The following is a 26,427-nucleotide window of genomic DNA, read 5'->3' on the forward strand; positions in this document are numbered from 1 at the left end:
CACCAGATCGTGCCCTAGATCTCACTAAAATTATGGGGTCTCATTGGAGCGGCCCCATATATATATATATATATATATATATATATATATATAGGGGGCGGTTATTCAATAAACCACCCTTATTTTAAGAATTACAAACCAACAAAAATGCATGAATTTTATGTATAATACGCATGAATAAACTGTATAAAGGCATGAATTGCGAAAAATAATTTTTTGCTACATTTGGGATTCGAACTCAGGACCATGAATTTAACCAACAAGGTGATGAATCAACCGTAGATCTTGATGATCTAAGGGCTGAAAATGGTTCCTAATTTATATTTTAAGAAGCGTTTTTATTTTAGCCTTCCCCTATATATATATATATATATATATATATATATATATATATATATATTAATTCAGATCACTGAATTAACTTTAAATCATAATCTATATGATCCTTAAAGATTAATAAAGAGGCGGGGTATTACACCAACACACTGGGTTGGATTTCTCACTCCTAGCGCACACTGGGCACTAAGATCTCACGGAGACAGAACACTGGTCTGAGCTCCTTTTCGAAACAAACTCTCAATTCTTGGGATATACAATATATGCCTAAGTTCTAAGGGAATATATGTAATCAGCAGTGACTGATTTTTGGCTTTGTGATTCTCTTCTTCGATTCAAACTTCGGGGAGGCTTGGTTTTGCTGAGAAACGAATTCGGCAGCGTTTCAGCTTATGTTGTTGAATCGGTGAAGATTGAAGTGATCCTCGAGCGTAATTTATAGGAGACGTCTTGAATAGATCCGTTGGTGGAGCTGGTCATCAAGATTTCTTCCGTTAGAGAGTAATTTGAACTTGGGCTGAGGCTTCAATCTTCGAGGTTCCTTGTTTGGTGAGAATGGCTACTTTGAAGAGTAGGAGATGGGACATCTCTGAAAAGGTGATCACCAAAAGGAATGGCCTCTGCAGACAAAGGACGATCCTGAGATCTCTGCATTTAATGTGGCTGTACTTTTGGAGTGTGTGGCTTCCTTTGAACTTTAGAGGTTCAGTCCGAGGAAGAATGTTTAACTGATACTTGACTTTAGTATCAGTCCGCTGAATCCACGTGGCGCGCATTAAGTAATCAGTCGAAACTGATCCTTCGACTGATAAGTCAAATATCAGTATTTGACTTTGCCTTATTCGTTACATCAGTCGGCATCTTCAGTCTTTAGTCTTCAGTCCTTCGTTTTTCAGTCTTCAGTCTTCATAACAACAATTAAACTAGAGAAAGAACTCTAACACTTGAGTTCGAACAGTTCTAGTCTATTACAAGTGAAACCTATTGATTTTGGTACCATCAAAACTAGGATTATGATATTTCATTAAGTTTCCAACATGGGAGAAAATCATGTGGTGCAAGTTGTTACGGATAGTGCTTCTAATAATGTTTATGTGAGTACGTATTTTTAAATTATTAATAGTTATATATTTTAGTTTATTAAGCCAGGTTTGTGAACTGTTCATGTCATTATATTTTAGTTTTTAAGTCAGGTTTGTGAATTGTTAATGTTGGAAAATAAAAGATATCCAACCCTTGTGTTTTGATGATACCAAAACTATTAGAAGACTCTTTCTAGCTAGAGGTTTATCTTTCTGGATTTAAATGTTTTAGTCTGTGACACCCAAATCTAATTAAAATTTAAATGTATATTTGTCAGAAAAAATCATGAATATAAATAAATATTTAATGAGAAAATCATGAAATAAATTTTTATTTAAAATACTTTACTCAAAATAACATCTTTAAGTAAAGCTAAATACAAAATATTTGATTCGTCATTCGACCTTCCACGCGTCTCCGACCTTAGAAACTTGAAAATGTTAAATATGGGGTAAGCATATAAAATACACTCAGTGTGGGAACATGCAATACTTGTCCAAGTTAATGAAACGGTAACACATACGGTCATTTCATACATATCCTCAATATTCACACTGTGGCAATCCAAGGACTTTAAAGTCTCGAATCCTATTTACGGGCCCCTGGCGACATCCTCAATATAATGGTTGCAACCCTTTAACATGTAATCGCATTGTGGCAATCCAAGGACCTTTCCGTTCTGAACCCTATTTACGAGCCCGTAGCAATACATAATAACCTCAAATCGCATTGTGGCAATCCAAGGACTGTGAAGTCCTGGACTCTATTTACGGGCCCCTAGCGATAAATATAATTCATAACACATATGGGCAAACACATAATATTAAAATGGACAAAAATTAACCACGACATGTATTTAAATAAATCCCACACCTGATACTTGAACTTGAAAATATAAGTCAAGGGAATAAAATTAGCGTTGCTGCCTCACGTCTACTGAATTATTTCTAGCTAGGAAATGTATGTGTGTGTGAGTGTGTATATATATATATATATATATATATATATATATATATATATATAAAAAAAAGAAAGTTTCTATTTGATCGTGAGAAAAATATGAGTCTTGCGTGATATATATATATATATATATAAACGAAAAAAGTGTATGAATCAAAGGTCTATATTGTAGACTTATTACTCAGCTCCTCTATTCATTCAACACGTGGAGAGAAAATAGACTTAGGTGTTAACATTAAATAATTTTTTATGTATAAAAACATTTGTATTGATGTCTGATAAGTAAAGTAAATATATTATAATTAATGAAAGTGACATGTATCTGTATATATAATTAACTAACTAAAACTCATACATATATTTATAATATATATAATCAGACTCCTAATGCTTACACATATGGCGATATTTCATGAAAAACTGGGATGAACAAACTCAGTTCAAACAAATTGAACAAGCAAGGAAAGCAGCGAAGGTGGCGTTTATTCCTCCTCCACTACTCAACACCATCACACCACCAAGAAGGAAATGACTCGTTGACAGTGCCATCATTGAACAACAAGTTTGGAGCATCAATGAGATTTGAAGAATCTCTTAGAAGTCTGATCCAGACTTATATGCTCAACAAAGAGATGCTCTTTTTCAACTCTACCATGTCACACCATAGAGTTCATAAGGTTATGTGTACTTTTGCCTTAGGTAGTGTTTTTATTCATCTGCTAAGTGCATCGTACTCTTCATCATAAAATTGATATATTTTATCAGTTTCTTGATTGATTTTTGAAGTATTATCTCTCTCATACTTCACCTTATGACAACAACTTCTTGTCAGAAAATTGATATGATATTGCCCTTGTTTTGCTATCACAGGGAATAACTTTACTGTTAAGGAGGAACCTCAGTCCTCTATTTTTGTACCTGTGTTTCAGTTCTGTCTGTCAGTTTTGCCTTAGGACTCCTGTAAGGTTTTGGCATCATCAAAAAGGGGAAAATTGCTAGGAAATGAAAGATATCCAACCCTTGTGTTTTGATGATACCCAAACTATTAAAAGGTTCTTTTTCTAGCTAGAGGTTTATCGTTCTGGACTTAAATGTTTTAGTTCTTCCGAATAGCTAGATCACGACTGAAGCTCTCGAGATTGATGATTACAACTCAACTGAAGAACTCTCGAATCATTGCAAGCAGTTCAACTAAAGACAAGAGCAGTCACACTAAAGGCTATGACAGACTGAAGAAAGAAAGGATGTCTTCCAGCCACGCAGACAAAGTACAAGAAGATCACTTCTCCATTCATTAAAAGGAGAATGAAGACAAAAGAACCTGAGCTCACTTGGACTGCATTTCACAACGGTAGGATTTGAAGAATGGATCTCCACCAACGGATCTATTCTTTAGAGCTACCTATAAATAGCTCAAGAGGATGCCCCAAGCAAAGCAGGGAAATAAGGAGAGAGAAAATCCGATTCAATCATCAATGTGAAAGCTTCATTGAAAGATTAGTTCGAGCTTAACCTCTACAAGCATTGAATCGAAGAAGAGAGTAAAACAGAGATTATATAATCAGAATGACTGATTGCAAGAACTCTCTTAGAATCTCTAGGCAATCGATAGATGTATCTTTAGCCTAGTTGATGGTTACTTGAGAATGTGCTCTCAGTAATCCTAGTTGGTTATTTACATAATCCCTCCGTCCCAATAAATGTGGCCACCTTTCCATTTTGGTTTGTCCCACTAAAAGTGGCCACTTTCTCAAAATGGAAATATTTATAATTTAATTAAGCCTAATTAGTTATCTAAACCTAAACCCTAATTAAATAAACAAACACACACACTCACACACACACCACGCAGATACACAGCGCCGCACCCTCTCCCTCTCGTTTGCACCCTCCGGTCGACGGCGGCGCCGCCGTTGCGCCACGACCGCCGTCTCCTCACCCTCTCGCATCTCTCTCTGTCTCCCCCTCTTTCACCCTCTGACTCTCTTTCTCATCTATCACTTCTTTCTCTCTCTCTAAAGAGCTTTATGTCTGTCGCCGCCTCCTGCCTTCCAACGTCTGCTCTTCATAAATTCGGAGTCGCGCCGCCGCCGCGTCTCTGTAATTCCGGCAAGAGAGCGAGCCCTAGCCCTAAGGGTGGTCGCGATTTGGGGGTGGCGAGCCCTAGATCTGAGGGTGGCCGCGTCTCCTTCTACCTCCCTCGGTTGGTTCGCTTGTGAAGGTGAGGGGTAAGCGGAGACCGCCGTTGTCGTTGCCATCGCTCCAGGCAAGCCACTGCCTCTCTCTTCCTCACGCTTCTCCAGACTCCGTCGAGAACGACCAGCCGCAACCTCTGCTTCTCTCTCCTTTCCCGGGTTTGGCACGAAGCTCTCTTCTTCTCCCTTGCTCAGATCTCTATCGAACAAATCCGACCCAACTTCTTGTGATTTGGTTTGCAATTTGCAATTTGGGATCTGCGAGGTGCGATTTGGGATTTATTTCTGTTCATTTTCGATCTACTTTGTGATCTGATTTAGTTCATTTCTTGTGATTTGGATCAGTTCATTTGCGATCTGCTTTGCAATTTGGGATCTGGTTTTGCGATTTCGTCGCCGGCTCCAGCGTCATCGTCGCCTCCGGCGAGAATATGGAACTGATGTAGTGAGAAGAAGACTTAATTAGCTCTTTAATTTTGATAGATAACACTTAATTAAAAAAGTGGGCCACACATGATTAACACTTAACTATCACTTTCTTAATCTCCGTGCCGAAAACAAAGTGGCCACATTTATTGGGACGGAGGGAGTAACATTTTCTTTATTGAGAGAAGAGTGATTGTAATGGAGTTCGAGACTAAGACCAAACTCAGTGGTTGTTTAGTACTCCCTCCGTCCCATAATAAGTGGCCACATTTCCTTTTTCGTCTGTCCCACTATAAGTGGTTGCTTTCTAAAAATGGAAATAATTTAACTTAATTAGGATCATTAATTAAGTTACTAACTAAACCCTAAATTATGTTTAAAATAATTCGACCTCCTCAAGTCCCTCCACCACGACAACATCATCCTCCTCTACCATTTCTGGAACGACCCCGACCACAACACCTTCAACTTCATCACCGAGGCCTGCACCTCCGGCAACCTCCGCGACTACCGCCGCAAGCACCGCCACGTCTCCCTCAAGAAATGGGGGGTGCAGATTCTCCGCGGCTTGCACTATCTCCACACGCATCGCCCCTGCATCATTCATCGCCACCTCAACTGCAGCAACATCTTCATCAACGGCAACGTCGGCAAGGTCAAGATCGGGGACCTCAACTACCGCCGCCTTTCGCCCATATCGTCGTCGCCGTCTCTCTCCCTCCCTCTCACCGTCGCATCCTTGGGCGATTTAGGGGATTCGAAGCTCGCCGCCCAAATGCGTGAGGTCGTGCACCGATTTGGGGGCTAGGGCTCGCCTGCGCCGATTTGGGTGAGGTCGTCGCATCCTGTGTGCCGATTTGAGGTCGTCGTCCCCCCTCTCTCCCTCTATTCTCTTTCAGATCTGGTTTGGGGGCAAGATCTGGTTTTGATTTCTGGTTTTTGTTGGCGGTGGTAGTGATTGTTGGCGGCGGTGGTGGTTGTTGGCGACGGTGGTGGTGGTTGTTGGCAGATTGGGAGGGAGACGAGGGGGACAGAGGGAGAAGAGGGTGGCGGCGACTTCGCTGGAGGAAGGGGTGGCTGATGCCTGCGACTTCGCCGGAGGAGGGGGTGGCTGATGCCGGCGACTTCGCCGGAGGTGGGTGGCAGTGGATGAAGAAGAAAGTGAAAGGAAGAAGAAATTATTTTAATTGACTCAATAATTTTGATGGGCCCCACTCAATTAAAACATAACACTTCATTTCTTAATCTTCGTGCCGAAAAGAATGTGGCCACTTATTATGGGACGGAGGGAGTAATAAAAAACTAAACAGATCGGTTCCTTGGCACCCGGTAAGCCAAGAGTGGTTGTTTAGTACCAAGAAACTAAACAGATCGGTCACCTTGGCACCAGTTAAGCCAAGAGGGAGTTCAGACAAAGGGTTCTGTCTCCAAAGACATTAGCGAGACGCTGGTTGGACACGAGTGTGTCAGGGCGTGCTAAGTGTTAGAGAAAAATCTAATTCAGAGTGGATTGGTGGGTTTGTTATGCACCTTGAAGCATTAGCCCAGAGTGTTTGTCAGACTAATCATCTAGCCGTGGAGTAGGAAAGTTGTTTCTGAACCACGTAAAAACCCTTGTGTTCTTTATTTGCTTTCAGTTTTTCTTGATCTGCTGTTTTCAATTGAACTGGATTAACTGAAAAGTGTAACTAATGATTTTATGAGTGACAAACCTTTTCTAAAGGCTATTCGCACTAAGTTTAAATTTTGCTACTGAGTTATTAATCCAACTGACGACTCAACTGATAGTCAATGAGATCAATAACTCTACTATGTTCACAAACTATATACACTGAAGCCTTTCGTGGATATCAGTTAAGCCCAATGCTCAACTGATGTCAAATTACTGAAGTCGTTTCAGTATCAGTCTATAACTTATTTCCAACTGAAATTTGATTAAGTTTGTTTTGATTTGCGAAAAATAGCCTACAGGTGTATTCCCCCATACACTTGTTCAGTCAACCCTCCGGGACCCCAACAGTTAAGGTCATTATATTTTAATTTTTAAGTTCAGATAATTTATTTTTGTTTGTGAATTGTTCAAGTTGGATAATATAGTTAATTATTCCTATATTTTTGAACTGTTCAAGTCAGATAATATAATTAAGTTCAGGTTATTTATTTTAGTTTTTAAGTTCAGGTTTGCTGTTTGTGAACTGTTCAAGTCAGATTTATGTACTGTATGTAGTATGTACTGTTGTACAGGTAGAAATTACTGGCAGTTAGTATATATATAATATAATTAATTATTGATATATTTTTCTTTTTGTGCTTATTAGAAAAATTGTTGGAAGAGAAGTACAAGCACATATTTTGGTCTCCTTGTGCTGCACATTGCTTAGATTTAATGTTTGAAGACATCTTCAAAATGCTTGATTTGAAGAGAACACTTGAACGTGCTATTATGGTTTATGACTATATTTACAACCACACTCAGGTGTTGAACATGATGAGAGAATTTACAAACAAAAGAGACATAATTAGGCCAGCAAAGACTCGCTTTGCGACTGCGTTTTTGACATTGAGGAGCTTCCAGTTGTAAAAGCAAAATTTGAAGAACATGTTTAATTCTGAAAAATGGAATAAGAGCAAGTTTTCAAAGGAGAAGCAAGGTAAACTCGTGTCAAATATTATCTTCCTGGCTTTCTTTTGGAATACTGGAAGTTACGCATTGAAAGTAGGCACCCCACTTGTGCATGTCCTTCGACTGGTGGATGGTGAGAAAAAACCTCCTATTAAGTGTAGATACAAAGGTGAAGAACATATTTATGAGGCGGTGAATAGGGCAAAGGAGCAAATAGTGGTTGCATTTTCCCATGTTGTGGATAGATACAAAGATCTCTTCGACATTATAGATAAGAGATGGGATGTTCGGCCTCATCGACCTCTACATGCAGCCAGGTATTTTTTTGAATCCCAAGTTTTTCTACTACGGTCCAGATGAGATGTCTCAAGATGAGGAAGTCATGAACGGATTGTATGGTTCAATTACAAAATTAACCAAGTCTGATGACATAGAAGATGAAATACTCAAGGAGTTGGTTACTTACAAAAATGCAGATGGAATTTTTGCTAAATCGACTGCGAAAAGGCAAAGAAATCTGATCTCGCCGGCTGAATGGTGGGGATTGTATGGGGCATCAACACCTAACCTACAAAAATCGGCCATAAGGATTCTAAGTCTGACTTGTAGCTCATCGGGTTGTGAACGCAACTGGAGTGTGTTTGAAAACGTAAGTTACTTTTAAATATTAAATTATAGTATATTCTTTTAATTCTACGATTACTATATATATCTAATGCATTTTTCTTAAATTATTCTTAATTGATATAGCTTATTCGAAGAAAAGAAACCGACTACAGCAACAACGTTTGAATAATTTGATTTTTATCAAGTACAATAGGGCACTTCGTTGTAGGTTTGATAAGCGCGACACAATTGACCCTATCATCTTAGATAATGGGGTTGATAATGAGAATGAGTGGATGGTAGGAAGAATGGAGAATGGAGAAGATATTCTTGTTTTTGATAATGATGATCTTAATTGGGGTGATGTAGAAACTGCTATGGGAGTGAATGAAGAACCTTATCAACTAAGGGGATCTTGAGGTGGATCTTCTCAATCTTGAGGTGGAGAAGTTAAGTCTACATATTCTAGGAAAAAAGTGGTAAAAAATAATGGAACTGCTCCTACATCTACGTCCAAGGCACCCACTCAAAATTTATAAGATAAATCTCCATTCAATTTTGAAGAAGAGAGTGGCGATGATGAAGAGATTGACGCCGAGCTCTACAAAGATGATGAAGGAGCTAGTTCACTACTTGGTTTGGAGGATGAGGATGATGATTGGAGGCTTTAATATAATTAGATATTTATTTTTATTTTAAATTAAGTTTTTATGACTTTATCTTTTTATTAACTAGACATATTATGCATGTTTTTCTTATGATTATGATATATATTATGTTTTTATATATTTATGCGCGATATATTCAAATAGTGTGCACGTCGCAATGCGCGATAGCTAGGACAGCTTTGCGCCATCGTGCGCGATTAATAACTATGATTGAACCGGCCGAGAATTAGAACTGTGGTCAACGATTTCAAACCGAAACTGTATATGCCTCCATTCGGGCCGGTTTCGGTTTCAATTTTCTTCAATAAGAGATTCACAGTTCTGAATCGGAATTGTCCATTTTTGTTTTTTTACTATATTTTAAAGTGTTGCTTGAAATTTATGAAATGTACACAATGTTAAACCATTTATTTAGGTTATAAATGGTTAAAATTTAGTATGAATTGGATGTAAGAATGAGGATTGACTATTTTATTTAGGTTGTAAATGGTTGAAGTTTAGTATAAATTCTATGCGGTAATTCATGTGCATTGAGAATCTACAATTCCATGCACATTTCTTATATCCTTAATTTTTATCTATCTCATATTCTTATTCCCACATCAAATTTATAGTAAATTTCAATCATTTAAAACCTAAATAAAATGGTCAATCATCATTACCACATCTAATCTAATTCATACTAAATTTCAACCATTCATAACCTAAATAAATAGTTCAACATTGTGTACATTTCATAAATTTCAAACCAACCCTCTAAAATATTAATATTTAATAAAAAAAATGGTTCCATGGTTCGGAACCGTGAATCGGCGGTTTGAAATTGCCGGTTCAAGGTTCGAACCAGAATCATATAACTTTCTTCATGGTTTAGTTCTGGTTCTATTTTTTGGAAATATGGAGTCGTCGGTACCGATCCGCTTCGAACCGAAACCGTGAACACCTCTACCCGTGGGCATCATTAAGTCCACATATGAGTAATTATTGCAACTCTACTATCATTATGTTCAAACAAGGCGTTCAAAAACCTCTTCTCCTTATTGTACTCCTTCACAATATCACTCTTCAATGTATTTCCCTTTAAATAATTTTAAATGATGGATTAAGGCTCCTAATAAACTTCTTAAATCCAATATGGTCCACCATTGACAGTCATGTGCCAATACCATATTAACCAACTCATTCCTTGCAATATCTTGATTAAAGGTGGTAGGTTTTTCCTTTTTCTTCAATTCCAAGATAATGCACCCATCAGCTTCAGTTTTAACCTTCAATTATGTTCGATCAACCGCAATTCGCAAATGCTTTCCTAGACTACTTTCTTGTATGCTTAAGGAAATGCGAAGTTTCCGTGAAAACTTTGTAAGATAGAATAGATTTTGCAATATTTGCACATTGCTTTCATAATAATATTCTCCACAATCTTGTCAAAATGGTCTAAACCTTTAGAAGTGAGTTTCTTACTGTTTTTGCTAGCATCGATACTCAATAAAAAAAATTAACTTTCTTTCAAAATCTTGGTGGTTTTTTCATCTTCAAGTTGAAGCTTAACCAAGCCTTCAGCCACATCATTAGGTGTTTTGGGAGTCAATTGCTTCACTATTCAACTTATAGATTATTTCTTCATTTTCTACAAAGACAAGAACATAAGAACCAATAAATCATCACATTGTTTTCAATGGATAATCCAAAAAAAAGAAAGTTACCAAAGATGCACAACATTCAATTTAGACTATACCAACAACAAATAATAGATGAGCAAAGAATAGGTACTTAACTAAGTATAAAATTGTGCAATTTGTTTCTAATCAAACTCCAAGCCTATTTTTGATTAAAAAAAAAACTAAACTAAACTAATCTCCAAGCCTATTAATATGCTATATTAGCACTAAGGACAAACCAAAAATGCCTAGTACATAAAGATATCAAGGACAAACCAAAAATGCCTAGTACATAAATATATCCTTTCAAGATTACTAAAGTTTCAAGAAATTGCATAAATTTTACTAAAGTTCCTTTAGTTATTTCTCCAAGAAATTGATGAAACTAAAGTTAACTTAAATTAATTATTTGATCAAAAGTTTTTAAGCGTTTCAACAACAACAATCATAAATTTAAATCCAAAAGTTTGCATAGTGACTTGATTGCTTCCAACGTGCGCGACTCAATATTCAAAGGGAAGGAGCAACCTTCTAACTAAGAAAATTATGCCCCGCTTCTTACAAATCTCAAACCAAGCTAAGGGCACACTAAAAACAAAAATAGATGAAATTAACTTCACCAGCTAAAAGTCTGCAATCTTATTTCATAACTTATACATTGCTAGTTCTCCTACTATACAATGACTACATTGTTTACTATCCAATGCCTAGTTGCTAGATACATCTAAAAAAAAACTAAAAATAAAATAAGCAAAAAATAAAGTTAGGGTTTATCGTCAGGTTTCGAAATTCTGATCTGATAGTGGTTTTGATTGAACTTTAGTTGTTCAGTTCGACTTTAGTAGCTCTAACCACTACCCTTCATTCCTTGTTCGGTGGACCATAGTTGTTCTAGCCATGGGACGACTGCTGAAGGGACATAGGAGTCACCTAACCGACGGTGACAGGTGGCAATTAAGACATCACCAAAAAATTGCAAAAGAAATGAGAAGGTTCACAAGTTAAGCTGTTGAGGAAGAAGGGAAAGTCGAGAGAGAGTCGACATAGAAATGGATACATCACCAAACGATGCGAACTTCTATCTACAAATAAGAGGCATTTGCAAAAATGCCATTTTCTTATAAACACTTGTAAAAATGCCCTTTTTCATAAGTGAAAAAGAGCATTTTTACAAGTGTTTATAAGAAAAGGGCATTTTTGCCTATTAACACTACAAATAATAATGAGGTTCACGGATCAAACCACACCGCTACCCCTTCTCCAAAGTCAAAAAAGAAAAAAAGTGTGTAAGTTCTAGCTTTGCAGCTTTGAAAGGACCGGAGGTATAAAAAACCAATCATGCTAGTACCACTAATTTCAATGCAATTTTTATCACATCCAAAAGGTTTTTGGTCCCTTCACTTAAACGTAAATATTTTCTAAATTTTTTTATAAAAATATATAATTCCCACATATAACTTAATAAATTAAATATTTTTAATTCTCACCCATTAATCAAATCCCTCAAAATTAACTCTTTGTTCAAGAACCTGCAAAATATGAGAGCATCCACCAAATAGCATCGCACTTCAAACTAGGTGAAATAACAAATAAACTTTTTGTGATGACGATTGGATTTTGGGTATGAAATTAAACCCAGAAATCAAATAATTCAAATTCAGTAACTCAATAATGCATCAATCATTCATCAATGCCTAGCCAAAGGACTTGATTTCTACAAAATTCATAGTACATTGATATGATTTTTAAGCAAATAAAGTACATACATGACCCAAAACCTCATTATTCCTTTTTCTTCGACCAACAAAATTTCTTTGAATAGAATTACAAGATACCAACCAAATATTACAAACGAAACATATTTTACCCTTAACTGTGAACATGAAAAAGCTAAAATGTGCACAACAGATACAAATTATCGGATGGATAATGGAAGTGAGTACGAGAGTGATTATGTTACATTTGGACAGTACATGTTCCACAAACTACATGGGATTTTACACTTTTCTTATGTATAATAATAATAATAATAATAATAATAATAATAATAATAATTAGAGAATGCAGCATCTGATGATTATCCCTTTTTCCAACCTAGCATCCTCGTTGCCTGTTAACAAGAAATCTATGAATTTTACCCCCAAAGCACAAAAAAAAAAAGTAGAAAACCAAACATGAATGAGAGGTTCTTATTTCATATCTTGAGCAAAATTCTTTGATTAAAAAGCCAGATCCACAACATCTCTATGCTAAAGGCATCTCGTAGTCCGCAGTTCAAAGCAAAGAAAGGAAACAAGCAAGAAAATAGAGGGATGGAATATGATTCATAAATTTCTAGTTCGTCTACAAAGAAGCAAATTAGAAGAGACGGACCGTCAGGAGGCTGAGACAGTTTACGATTTTGGGGAGACATCATTTCTTTTTTGAGCTGTATCAAGATATCCTCCATCGTGCACTCCCTTTTCCAGTCTAAAAGCATAGGGAAACGATGGGGTTCGACCTGGAAATTGTTCGTTAAAGCACATCTTCTATAGCACATAAACAGGCCTCCGTAAGATCAGTACTTACCACACCAGTCTCCAGGTTTACACAGCTCATATTTATCCTTGTCTGGAACCTCACAGTTGGTGGATTATCTGGATAATCTTTCCCACAGAATAGTTTTAATTGGTATATGCGCCCTTCGTGTACAGTCTGTTCAGCAGTTCCCACAATCAGATAAATCTCCATTCATTTGGCTTGTAATATGATATACATATTCACTTAGCAGCATCTAATGCCGACCATAGTGATTAGAGAGATAACAACAAATTTTTCAAGATTTAGTCGAGTCAATGAATTCCTGGGAAAATGAAATTGATAGTACACGACTTTTGTGAAAGTGAAAACAGGGGGTAATGTAAAGGGGAACTAACATTAGGAGGACCGATGATGGTTCCTGTCCATGACTGCATGTATACATCATCAGCATCATCCATCCCATAACTTACAGTTCCATCACCTATTCCCTTCTCTCCTCTCTCGAGCTCTTCCAATAACCTGAAGCTCCTTGGTACTGAAAAGGGAGCATTATTGTACAGTCTAATATAACAAAACCTCAAAGATGAAGCAGTATGATTTATGGAAAATGTGGATGGATGAGTAACATGAGTGAACTAAGAAATCGCTATGCGAAACACACAGAACATCCATCTCCCAAGTTCAAAACAAAGTGTTGCAAACTACAGAGTATGTACATATCAGAACATGTATATAACCCAACTGAATAAAAGAATAAGGCAAAGAGCAACATTTAGAGTGAAAGCCACAATCTAGTATTATCACATAGAGGTATCAACCTTCGTGATGACCTTGAATAGGAGTTCTACAAAATTAAATTGACCACCATAAGATTAGCACTGGACATGCAAAGTCTTCTCTGTAAATAGAAGTGGTTGGTCCAGAAAGAAATTTTATATTGGTAGCATAGTGCTACTTTTAACGAGAGAAATTAGATCTTTAAGAAGAAGAATGACAATTATTTGTAGCACCCTAAAACATTTATTGAGTAGATATTAGTAATTTTATCATGATTGTTTATTAATACAACAGTATAACATCCAGAATTACAATTGTGAGTCTGTGACAACAAACAGAAAATCAACACAGAAGTATGAAATTGTTAAAACTAAATCATTAAAGTGATAATATTGTATGGAAGAAAACAGACAGCATAAAGATGAAACCTTTAGCATGATCGTAAAATCCAAAATTATACGCCTGACAGACAATCAAACCTTATCACTCTTTATGTAGCCAAGTAAGAAGCTAAAAAGCATTAACATTAGCTTCAAATCTCACTACTTTTGAGCTTTTAATGGAAATGGCCTCCTTAACAAAGTTTGAAACCTGATGCTACATAGCCTCAAAATTTGCATAACCTTTTAGATGAATTTCTTTCACTAGAAAGATGAAGCAGGTGATTTCACATTTTTCACTAAAAATGCGTTCACAGCAGTTTTCCAGATTTCTTGGCAGTACAAAGTAGTAAAGTTTGTATGAGGGAGGAATGTCTAGAGAAGCCAGGTTTATGGTGGGTTAACATAAGCAGTCTCACACCCTTCTTTTTTCCGATAAATTAACAATATTAAATAAAGAAATTTAAAGGCCGCGCCACAGGGGACTCGAACCCAAGACCTTTGGCCTTAGGCATTAACCCCTTACCGCTTGGCCAACACACGCACACAACTCACACCCTTCTTTACACTGAAGATGAAGGATGAGACAGGTGAATAGTAGCTGGGCTGGCCACAAGCATAAAACTTCCACCTAATTCATTCTTACTCTATCATTTTAAATCCTTTGAACTGGTAAAATATCAATGGGCATGACTATATATCAGATAAGGTCTGAACTAAGGAGCAATTATCTAGTGAAGGAATTTGTTGTTGTGAAACTTGGGAAACAAACATGTAAATCCAAGGTTATAAGCTTGAATTCCAGTCAAGGAAACAGCTGATCGCAAGAAGCGATCCATCTCAACACAAGCAGTATTCAGCAGCAGCAGCCCTAAATACTGACCCAACTTACTTGTGCTAGCTAACATTATCATTGAAAAGTTCATCAATATCCAGCTACACATAAATCTCTTAACTGGTCAGACACGCAACAAAACTAAGGCTGATATTCTGAATCAAGCAACTGCATATTCACCCTTTACAACCTAGTTGGGGTTCAGCCATAGCACCCATGCTCCTGTGACCTCATCAAGAAAAAGCAGCTATTCACTTGCATCATACTTGCTATAGAATCTTAAAAAACTTTATTCTCAATCTACTTTCTCCGAAGGATTTCCTCCCAAAGGATCCCGTGCACCATTTTTCCGCAATCTCAACCTCCTATTAATTCAATTACAGCACGCCCTATTTATGTGAACATACCGAATAAATTGCTAAGCTTATCAGAACTTGGCCTATAAACATTCGCCATTAGTAGTCAAATCACCAGCACTAAGCATCTAGGTTCAAATTTCCCACAAAATATGTAACATATAGTAAACAGAACTTTGATAGCGGAAGATTATAACAGAAGAACAGTTCAGTTTCTTGACAAAATTATAGAGCAATTCACATCAAAAGATAAGCCGAGGAACTTCAATCAATGGCCCTAGCCCCCCAAAGTTGAACTATGTAACCATCTATGAGACCCCAAAAAAGAGGGATAAACATAAAACAAAAGGAACAAAAAGAAAACGAAGAGATGCATAAATTCTGATTGATCTGAATGAAAAAATAATTAGGGGTTCGAAGCTTACCAACAACCTGCGACGATCCTTCAGAACCCATTTTGTAATAGTGGGTTGAGAGAGAGAGAGAGAGAAATGATCAAAGACTGCAACTTTACTCTACTGTTTGAGAAGTGAAGTCAGAGTATGTTATGACATTTGAGGACAGGGGCCTTTTGCAATCTTTGAGGATAAATAGCAAGAAAAGAATAAAGATGTGAATTCGCATCTCCCAAAAGCAGAGGGCAAACTTGTATTTCTAATTTTTTTCGAGAATCCAAACCAAATCATCTCTTCAAGAAAAAGGTACTCAATTTTCTTTTCAAATCATTAAAAAAATAAGTACAATAATTGATAGTATCATGTCTATTTGAACATTTTCAATTTTTCATTTATTCTTTCTAGAAAACACTTGATAATATATCGATGCTTATTTTTTTTCTGTTTCAGAACAGAAAGTCTAGCATGAATATCATAGGAGAGGAAGTTAGTACTAACTTGTGTTAAAGTAACATAGAATCTTCCTCAAACCATCGAGAGGTTTGAGGCAGGGTGATCCGCTCTCACCTTTCCTCTTCGTGATCTGTGCTCAAGGCTTTTCCTCACTCCTCAAGCACTATGAGAGGAGAAACATGATTAGCGGAGTTCCGATCATCCCAAGGCAACTTAACATTACTCACCTTTTCTTTGCGGACGATAGTCTTTTGTTTTTTCGAGCAGTTCGTGGGGAGGCTGAAACGATTAAGAAGATCTTTTATAGCTATCAAAGGGCATCAGGTCAGCTTATCAATCTGCAAAAATCTTCTCTTTCTTTCAGCCCGAACACCTCAGCTGGCTTTGAGAGAGAGGTTATGGATGTGTTGGCGGTGAAATCAGGAGAGGGTATCCAACGATACCTTGGGTTGCCTTCATTTTCTCTAAGGAATAAACGCCTCCAATTTGGCTACTTGCTTGACCGTGTAGAGAAGAAGCTTGCGGGATGGAGCCAACGGGATTTCTCAGCTGGGGGAAAGGAGGTTCTGATTAAAGCTGTTGTTCAAGCGGTTCCGACATATGCGATGCAATGTTTTCGAATACCTGATGCAATTTGTGACGGAATTCATAGGCTTTGTGCGGGTTTCTGGTGGGGTGATAAGGAGGATAAAAGAAGGATGCATTGGGCTCGATGGGAAAGACTCTGCCGACCGAAAGACAAAGGCGGAATGGGGTTTAGAAACCTTAAAAACTTCAACAAGGCGTTGTTGGCAAAACAAATTTGGCGTATGATTAATAATCCTTCTTCGCTTATCGCGAGGGTTTTTAAGGCGAGATATTTCAGTGATCGAACAATCATGCAGGCCAAGGTTCCTTCCAACTCTTCCTTTATCTGGCGGTCGCTTGCGTGGAGCCGGTCTGTTGTGGACGCAGGTTGTATCTGGAAGGTCGGGAATGGTATGAATATTAGTGTGAAGAATGATATTTGGGTGAAGGACCTTCATGGTGCTAGAATAAAAGGCAGAGATGAAGATAGCTTGAATGGAATGATGGTTGCTGATTTCATTAATGATGAGAATGACTGGAAGGTGGAAATGCTGGAAAAACACTTACAGCCGAATGAGATTGAAGGTGTCCTGCGAACTCCAATTCTGGAACATGGAGAAGATGATCGGATCAGCTGGAAGTTTGACCATAATGGGAGGTTTTCTGTCAAGTCGGCATATTTGCTTGATATGGATTATTATTCCCCTCACCCTAACTCAAGTGGGGAAGATAAGAACATATGGAGTAGACTTATTTGGAGCAACTCCTTACCACCGAAGGTTAAGGTTTTTATTTGGAGAGCCTTCTCGAACTTGATTCCTACAGAAGCAAATCTTCGAGCACATCATGTGCCTTCTGATGGCATTTGTTGCATTTGTGTGGATAGATGGGGATCCACTGAGCATGCTTTGATTTTCTGCCCGATGGTGCGGGAAAGCTGGAAACACTCTCGATTCTGGAATACTCTTTGCCGAGCGAAAGGGCTGACTTTGCTTGATGTCGCAGAGGCAATCTGTGGAGAGTTGGAAAAAGATGACTACGAATTATGGTGTGTCATGCTTTGGAGTTTTTGGACCTTTATTTGTAAAACCAGACATGGCAATGGAGAGAAAACTGAGAAGCCAACGGAGCATTCTTGTGTGGCGTTGCTGGAGGCTTTCAAAGATGCTCAGCCTTCCTATATTGTTGATAGATTCGTGGGAGTTAAGATTGGGAAAAAGAAATGGGAAAGACCGCAGAGAGGTCGGTTTCGAGTTGATGTTGATGCGCTTTTTGATTGCCATTGTAATGTTTATGGAGCTGGAGTGATTGTCCGAAATGCTGATGGAAATATTGTTGTTGCTGCTATGAAGAAGTTGAGGGTGATGTCTTCGGTTATGATGGGGGAATTGATGGCAGTTGTCCAAGGAATTATTGTTTGTGTGGAGCAGGATATAACACCCTTTGAGATCTACACGGATTCAATTCTTGCAGCGAGGGTGATGGCGAACGAAGGAGAAGAGAAGCAATTTCTTCCCGATGACCTCTGTGAAATTTTGCAGGTTGCAAGGGAGAATAGTTTGATTAGTGTGAATCATGTGTATAGAGAAGCTAATATGGCTGCCCATAGACTCGCTCAATTGGCTCGTGAATGTCCGTCTTTTTGTTGGACATCGGGGTTTCCTGCTTGGCTCAGGGAGTGTGTTTCGTTTGATGTCTCTTGATATTTAACACGTCTTCTTTCTCAAAAAAAAAACATAGAATCTTCCCATGTTGTGATGCTTTTGGGAAATTATTGACAAAGGTTTTAATACTTAAAAATTTCCAATACAAGCTTAATGTAGATGTAGAATCTATAATTGCAAAACACAATACACACACTACCTTAATCCTAGATTTTTTATGCAGCACTTTCTAATATTTTTATTCTTATTTGTCTAAATTTCATAAGTCCTGCTTTCATTAATTCTCTAAATTTAAGTTACTTATTTTCTCATTCAATAATTAGTTAAGAAATCATAATCTATCATTCAATTAATTAATACTCCCTCCGTCCACGAAAGAACTTCCTACTTTTTCCTATTTTGGGACAATACCCCACCACTTAAAAAATACTCCCCTTTTAAGACAATTCCCACCACTCAAATAACATTAATTAAAACAACACAATAAATTATTAATACTTTTTCACAATTCCCAATACACTTTACAACTTTTTCTCCACTCTCAGTACACTATACAACATTTTATTAAAACCCGTGCCACTCCCTCCTAGGAAGTTCTTTCATGGACGGAGGGAGTAATATATTATTGGGAAAAAAAGTGCAAATTAGCCCCCGAAGTAGTAGCCCTTATAGCGTATAACCATCTTACTCACTGTGTGTGCAACTAAACCCCTGAACTCCGAGAAAATGGTGCAAATTCCCCCCTCTGTCTAACGGTTGTTAACGACGTTAGGTCAAAGGGGGGAATTTGCACCCTTTTCTCGGAGTTCAGGGGTTTAGCTGCACACACAGTGACTAAGGGGGGTTTTACGCTATAGGGGCTACTACTTCAGGGGCTAATCTGCATTTTTTCCCTTTTTTTAATTAACTCTCATCTCTCTCACTCAGCCCTCTTTCTCTCTTGGCCACTGCACCGCCACTAACGGTGGTTGAATCACCAAGTTGTTGGATCATCTTTTATCAGCAACACAAACGATTAATCCAATTCCAATTCCAATCAAATCGACATTATGTAGAAATAGCGAAAATAAGGAGGTTATGATCATTACATTGTGAGAGGCATCAAATTTGGCGATGGTGTCGATGCCTTGCCAAACATCACAAACTCGCAAAGCTTCGAGGCGGCTGGCTTGCTTCTGCGGCGTTATTTGGGGGCGACCTTCGCGCTGTCTTTTGTTGAAGCAAAGCACAGAGGACGACCGCAAGTTTGAGAGAGAGTAGTCGGTGGTGATGGGGAGCATGCGCGGCGCTCTTCGTTCGAAATTCGAGCGGTGGAGGCAAGCCAGTGCTAAGGTTCAATCCTTCATCCTCTTCAGAGGAGAATCAAGCAGGAGGCGGCTCTCCGGGCGGGTGCGGCTGCACTGGAGCCATGGATTGGCTGCTTGCCGGCCTTTTAGCAGCAGTGGCGGCAATTTCGCCGTATTTGAGAGAAAGAGGTGACTCCTCATCGAGAAAAGCTAGGGCTCGCGATCTATCACAGATTGAGATAGAGAGCATGCGGTGGGTGTCGTTGGCGGTAGGCGGCCGGTTTGCCGGATATCGCGGCGGCGATTTCGGACAAAATGGGGGAATTAGGGCTCGCCCTTGACGTTGAGCGTGTGCAACCGAGAGAGCTCCGGGGTTTAGGGCCCAGGAGAGAGGGAAAGGGGCGGCGCCCTCGGGCAGCCTCGCCTGGCCTTGCCGGAGCTTGAATCAGCGGCAGCGGCGATCAGATTTTGGAGGAAGAGGGCTCCCTGTTTTTTTGTGCGTGACTTTTTGAGAGAAAAGAGAGATGAGAGATAATGTAAATAAAAAAAAAGAAGGGAAAAGGTGCATATTAGCCCCTGAAGTAGTAGCCCATGTAGCGTAAAATCCCCCTTAGTCACTGTGTGTGCAACTAAACCCCTGAACTCCGAGAAAAGGGTGCAAATTCCCCCCTTTTGACCTAACGTCGTTAACAGCCGTTAGTCAGAGGGGGGAATTTGCACCCTTTTCTCGGAGTTCAGGGGTTTAGTTGCACACACAGTGAGTAAGAGGGGTTATACGCTATAGGGGCTACTACTTCAGGGGCCAATCTGCACTTTTTCCCTATATTATTCTATATTAGGCAACATGAATATAACATGACAAATATATTATATAAGATATATATGTATATGTATACAGGGGGTGAGATCCTATAGTATCCAAATCTGGACTACACAATGGGGCCACGCGGCTCACTAGGAGCGCGCCACGTGGCAGCAGCCTCTCAAGACATTCCAAAATCTTCCAAAGCAAAACACACATAGGGGTAAAATAGACATTTCGAAATTATAAAAACAACAAAATAATTTTATTTTATTTTTACCGAAAATCTATTTATTTAGCGTCCGTCTTCAAAATTATGCATATAATTGAACATTAGCATGCATCAACATAAAACCAAATATGCATAACATTGGATAGAAATATGTATGGAAAAGTATCAGTCTACAAACCATCTGATATCTCTCGCTATCAAATAATGTTATGCATAGTTGTGTGTAACGTTATGCATAATTATGTTTTTCTTTATGCATATTTGTGTTGAACTATATGCATAGTACTATGCGACGTTGTCAGGTAGCTCTCGTCGCTGGTCACTTGACGGATCATACTTTTTCAGATGGACATACTGATACTTTTCCATGTATATTTATATCTAGCATCATGTATATATTTGTGTTTACCTTATTGCATATTGATGTTCAATTATATGCATAATTTTGACGACGACCGCAGGAAAAAAATGAATTTTCGTAAATATATACTCTGTTCATCCCTAAATAACTTCCTAGTTGAGGACGACACGGGTTTAAGAAAAATTTATTAAGTGTAGGGGTGTGAAGTTAGGGGTTGGGTATCGGGTATACCCGATACCGACTCGAACCCAATCGGGTATTGGGTACCCGATACCCGAAAAATTAGGATATCGGGTATTAGGGTGTAGGGAAAATCGAGTATCAGGTATACCCGAAATACCCAATTTTAAAATTATATATATTTTAAACTATTTAATTAAATTTAATAAAATTATAAAAAAAAATCTGAAATTCAGTTTCAAGTTCAACCTTGCTCTTCGTCCACTCCCACCTCCCACTCCCTGTTCCATAATCCCTCCCACCTCCGACCTAGCGTTTCCATCAGTACTGCTCATACACACTGTATTGATTGACAAAGTATTGAACATACAAATTCAATTTCCTTGTTTTTCTATTACAACAAATAAAATAAATGTAGTAAGGCGTAATGGCATACAGATTCAATTTCCTTGTTTTTTTCTAGTACATCAAATAAACATACAAATTCAATTTTAAATCTTGTAGTTATGGGTTTTATAAGTGAAGCTTCTAGTGCAGTAAACAACCTTTTCTCCTATGATGATATTATCTTCATTTAGCACAAATGATAATTGATTAGATATCGATCAGTATCTGCAACCAACTAGACCAGATATGTTGATTGGAAATTTGAGAGTGCATATATTTTGTATCCTATTAATGATATATTATGATATATTTTGAAGCTCAAAATTCAGTTTGTTATTTTGTTTTGTAGTTTTGAGAGTGTGCTTGTTGATTCTTGACTTGATATTATATATGATTTGTTAATGCAGGAAATTGAAAACGTACTCAATTATATAGGGCCATAGTTGAAAATAGGACCTGCATTTTTTTAATTTTTTTAAGAAAATCGGGTATTAGAGTACTCGAATACCCTGTGAAGCTAAATTGGGTAATTCAGGTACCCGAATACCCAATTAACACTTTGACTTCTGAAACTTGACATTTGACCGGGTAATTTAGGGTACCTGAATACCCTAGTACCCGAGTCAGGTATTAGGGTACCCGATTATAAAATCGGGTTCGGGATCGGTACAGGGTTTCCCTTTTAATTCGGGTTCGAGTACTCAATTTTTTCGGGTAGAGTGTCCGAACCCGATCCGATTCCCACCCCTAATTAAGTGTATTGAAATTGATGAAAAAGTGTTATACTCCCTCCGTCCACGAAATGAGTACTCGTATTTCCTTTTTCGTCCGTCCACGAAATGAGTACCCATTTCCTTTCATTTTTTAGCAAGTGTACCCCACATAATTAATACTCTTAATATTGCTCTTTATTTATCATAGTTACCATTAGGGCTGTCTAAATGGTTATCGGGTTTTGGGTATCCAATTAACCGAACCGAAATTTTCGGGTTTGGGTATCCAATAACCGAAAATTTCGGGTAATGGATCGGTTTCGGTTATTGTTTTTTTGGAAATTTCGGTTATCGGTTAACCCGAAAAACCGATCGGGTTAACCGAATAACCGAAAATTATTTTATTAATTATTTAATATATTATATAATATATATATTATCAATATATCATATGTAATATATTATATATTTGTAAATTAATATATAAATATATTTGTAAATTAATATATAAATATATTTGTAAATTATTATATATATATATTATATAATATATTTGTAAATTACATATATATTATATATTTGTAAATTTACATATATATTATATATTTACAAATATATTATATATATATAATATATATTATATATATACAAATATATTATATATTTACAAATATATTATATTTGTAAATTTACAAATAATTTACATATATATTATAATATATTTACAAATATATTATATATTTGTAAATATATATTATATATTTGAAAATTTACATATATATTATATATTTGTAATTTCTTTTAGAGTAGATAGAGCAAAAATTATTTGAATTTTGTTTTTAAATGGGTATTTCGGATACCCAAATAACCCAATTGGTTAACCGAAGCGGGTATTGGGTAACCGAACTTCTAAAACGGTTCGGGAACGGTTATTGAAATTTGACAATTTCGGGTTCGGGTAACCGAAAATTCGGGTACGGGTAACCGAACCCGAACCGATCAACAGCCCTAGTTACCATTGTAGGTCCCACCTTAATTACAATTACTTAACCGACCTCAACTACAAAAATTAATCAACTACTCCTAATTACAACTAAGTTAAAAACCATTTCAGCCCTATTTAGTTTTGTCCGCTGAATTAAGAAACTCACCCAAATTCGAGTTCCTCTTTTTTAAGAACACAAACCCTAGCCGCCTCAAATCCAACTCCTTCGATACAGAGACTACCTCAGATCTACTCTCTTCCATGGACAATTTCGGTGTTGGTGGCGTCGCCGGTGATGGGATTCGAGTTCCAGTCGAATCTAACACAGTGGTGCCCCAAACTCCGACTTTCGTCCTTAATGGCTTCGCCGACGATGGGACTCGACTTCAGCCAATCGAATCTGACACGGTGGTGCCCGAAACTCCGAGTTTCGTCCTTGGTTGCTTTGTCAATGATGGGATTCGAGTTCAGGCAGTCGAATCTGAGACGGTAGTGCCCGAAACTCCGAATTTCGTTCTTGATGGCTTCGCCGATGATGGGATTCGAGTTCAGGCAGTCGAATGACTCGAATCTGAGACGGTGGTGCCCGAAACTCCGAGTTTCGTTCTTGATGGCTTCGCCGATGATGTGATTCGAGTTCAGGCAGTCGAATCTGAGACGGTGCCTTCAGTTTAAGTGCCGATGATGGGATTCATGTCTGTAATGTGAATCAGTTTAAGTGATTTTAATTTTAGTTATATGTGCCTTCAATTTAATTCCAATCAAATTTAGATTTTGATCCACGTCAGATTGGTTTAATTAGTTGTCCTTTCAGTTTCTTAATTTAAATGCTTTATTTAATTAAATTTAAGTGCTTTATTTAATTAAACATTAAAGATAACATTAAAAGTGGGACCCTTATTCCACTAACACCACATTCAATACATTTCTTAAAACCCGTGCCGTCTACAAATGGGTACTCATTTCGTGGACGGAGGGAGTAATTATTAATGAAAAATGTGAAAAAATATTATAATTAGTATTGAGAGTGGTGAAAATGTGAAAAGTAAAAATAAATAAAGTATTATTAGTGGTGGGGTAGTGTCCCAAAATGAAATAGGAAGTTATTTGGGGGACGGAGGGAGTATATCTATATATATATATATATATATATATATATATATATAATTTCTAAAAAATTTATTCTTATTTTACCCCTGTGTGTATTTTATCTTGGAAGGCATCTGTCATGTGCTAGATTGCATAGGTGCGAGGGGGCGGGTGCGGGAGCGATACGATTCGGGTGCAGGGATACGGATTTTTAAAAATTATAGGGTGCGATTCGTGAAGGATACGTCTATGCTATATATATATATATATATATATATATATATATATATATATATATATATATTTAACCATTTAAAGTCAGCCCAAGGTTTTAAATAAATAAGGGCCCAACTAAATTTAAAATTGGCCCAAATGAATCAAGCCCAACTCCAACCCTTATTGCCCTTTTCTCCCCACCCTCGGCTTTGTCTCTCTCCCTCTCTCAATTCACGCCGCCCGCCCTCCCTCTCTCAGAAATCACGCCCGCCCTCCCTCCCTCTCTCCCTCTCTCAGTTCACGCCGCCGGCTCCCCGAGAAGCAGCAAACGCGGAGAACCCACGGCCGCAGCAGCTGGAACCAGCCACCGCAGCAGCTGGACCTAGCCTCCCTGAAACGCCGCCGTCGTTTGAAACGCCGCCCCTACCGCCGCCGCCCTCTGAAATCCGACCACCGCAGCGGCATATTGAAGCCAACCACCGGAAACCACCGGATTCGCGAGGTTGGCGCACCCGATTCGCGAATCCCATTTTTTTTTTTTTTTTTTGGGGGATTCACCAGGTGGCGAATCCCGTGCGAATCCCACGCGAATCGCGCCCGCACCCGCCCCCCGCGCGAATCGGATACTGCACGGTGTTGATTTCCGGCGAATCAGTGCATTATAGGTCATGTGTCACTCTCCTAGCGCGCCACATACACACATGATGTGGTTCTTACTTAGGATCTATATACTATTATAAGGGGTGAGATCTACATGATCCACTCCCTATATATATATATGAGAAGGTTCAATGGATAAGTAAATGTTTGCAAAGAAAGGAGAAGCAATCTTAGTCGTTGATCTTATCGAATCTAACGGTCAGCGTTCGTTCGTTTAAGGTTCAACGGGATTTGTGTGAACATACACAAGGTTCGAACCCCAAAACCCCCAAACGTTCAACCAAATTATTCGTATGTACAACCGCTTCTAGTGATATGTTCATGACATGTTCAATGTTTCTCCATTCTCTACTTATGTATCATTCTCCATAGGATGCGACCATATATATATATATATATATATATATATATTATAAATAAATTATTATCAATCATATAATATGTTTATATCAATATTATTGATTTATATAAATATTTTATAATAATAGTGCTCACATCATTATAGGCATTTATTTGACTTTTGAAAATTCTAAATTTAAAATATTTAAATTGATCTTAAACGGAATCTGATATAAAAGGAAATTTACGTGCTTGAGTAATTAGCGGGTAGGAATATACGAATTTGGGACGATCAACAAGTTGCAATATTACATTTTAACTAAGTTTAAGACACATACAAGTATAAAATTCTAAATGGATCAAAACATTAATCGGCATAAACCTAGGATAAGAATATGAGGAATTGTTCCAAATGGAATTTTAGCGAGTTGGGTTCCTACTTGCACATCAGAATTGGTGAGTAGGTTTCAAGAGTTGAAATGAGATCCTGCTTTGGGAGTTGAAATGTTGTTACTATTATATCGAGATTTATGGAAGAAAATAAAAATTAAAAGATGCAATCCCGATCCACTATACTTCACGGAACGAGTTAGTACAATAGCCCCAGGATCGATGACAGAGGAAGTAATTGAAGACATTATTGAAATTCTACTAGGGAGGCACGGTCTAGAG

The 26,427-nt window shown here is 37.8% G+C and overlaps 2 protein-coding genes across 3 annotated transcripts; one reads left to right on the forward strand and one right to left on the reverse strand.

Moving 5' to 3' along the window:
• The first annotated feature begins 7,906 nt into the window (after positions 1 to 7,906).
• LOC130994107 (uncharacterized) lies at positions 7,907 to 8,648 on the forward strand. The gene is made up of 2 exons (XM_057919142.1): positions 7,907 to 8,272; positions 8,385 to 8,648. Exons 1-2 carry the CDS (start codon positions 7,907 to 7,909, stop codon positions 8,646 to 8,648), a joined length of 630 nt encoding a protein of 209 aa, XP_057775125.1.
• A 3,753-nt stretch (positions 8,649 to 12,401) lies between these two features.
• On the reverse strand, positions 12,402 to 16,178 carry LOC130996057 (ubiquitin-conjugating enzyme E2 variant 1A-like). Of its 2 annotated transcripts, XM_057921561.1 has the most exons (5): positions 15,852 to 16,178; positions 13,474 to 13,613; positions 13,127 to 13,252; positions 12,932 to 13,058; positions 12,402 to 12,668 (listed from the first exon to the last, which is right to left on the reverse strand). In XM_057921561.1, exons 1-5 carry the CDS (start codon positions 15,880 to 15,882, stop codon positions 12,613 to 12,615), a joined length of 480 nt encoding a protein of 159 aa, XP_057777544.1. In that variant the 5' UTR covers positions 15,883 to 16,178; the 3' UTR covers positions 12,402 to 12,612. The 2 variants fall into 2 exon arrangements, with proteins under 2 accessions (XP_057777544.1, XP_057777543.1); XM_057921560.1 differs by having other exon boundaries at positions 12,402 to 13,058; positions 15,852 to 16,148.
• Positions 16,179 to 26,427: the final 10,249 nt, after the last annotated feature.

The sequence above is a fragment of the Salvia miltiorrhiza genome, chromosome 7 (genome assembly GCF_028751815.1).
Source record: "Salvia miltiorrhiza cultivar Shanhuang (shh) chromosome 7, IMPLAD_Smil_shh, whole genome shotgun sequence".
Classification (NCBI taxonomy): domain Eukaryota; kingdom Viridiplantae; phylum Streptophyta; class Magnoliopsida; order Lamiales; family Lamiaceae; genus Salvia; species Salvia miltiorrhiza.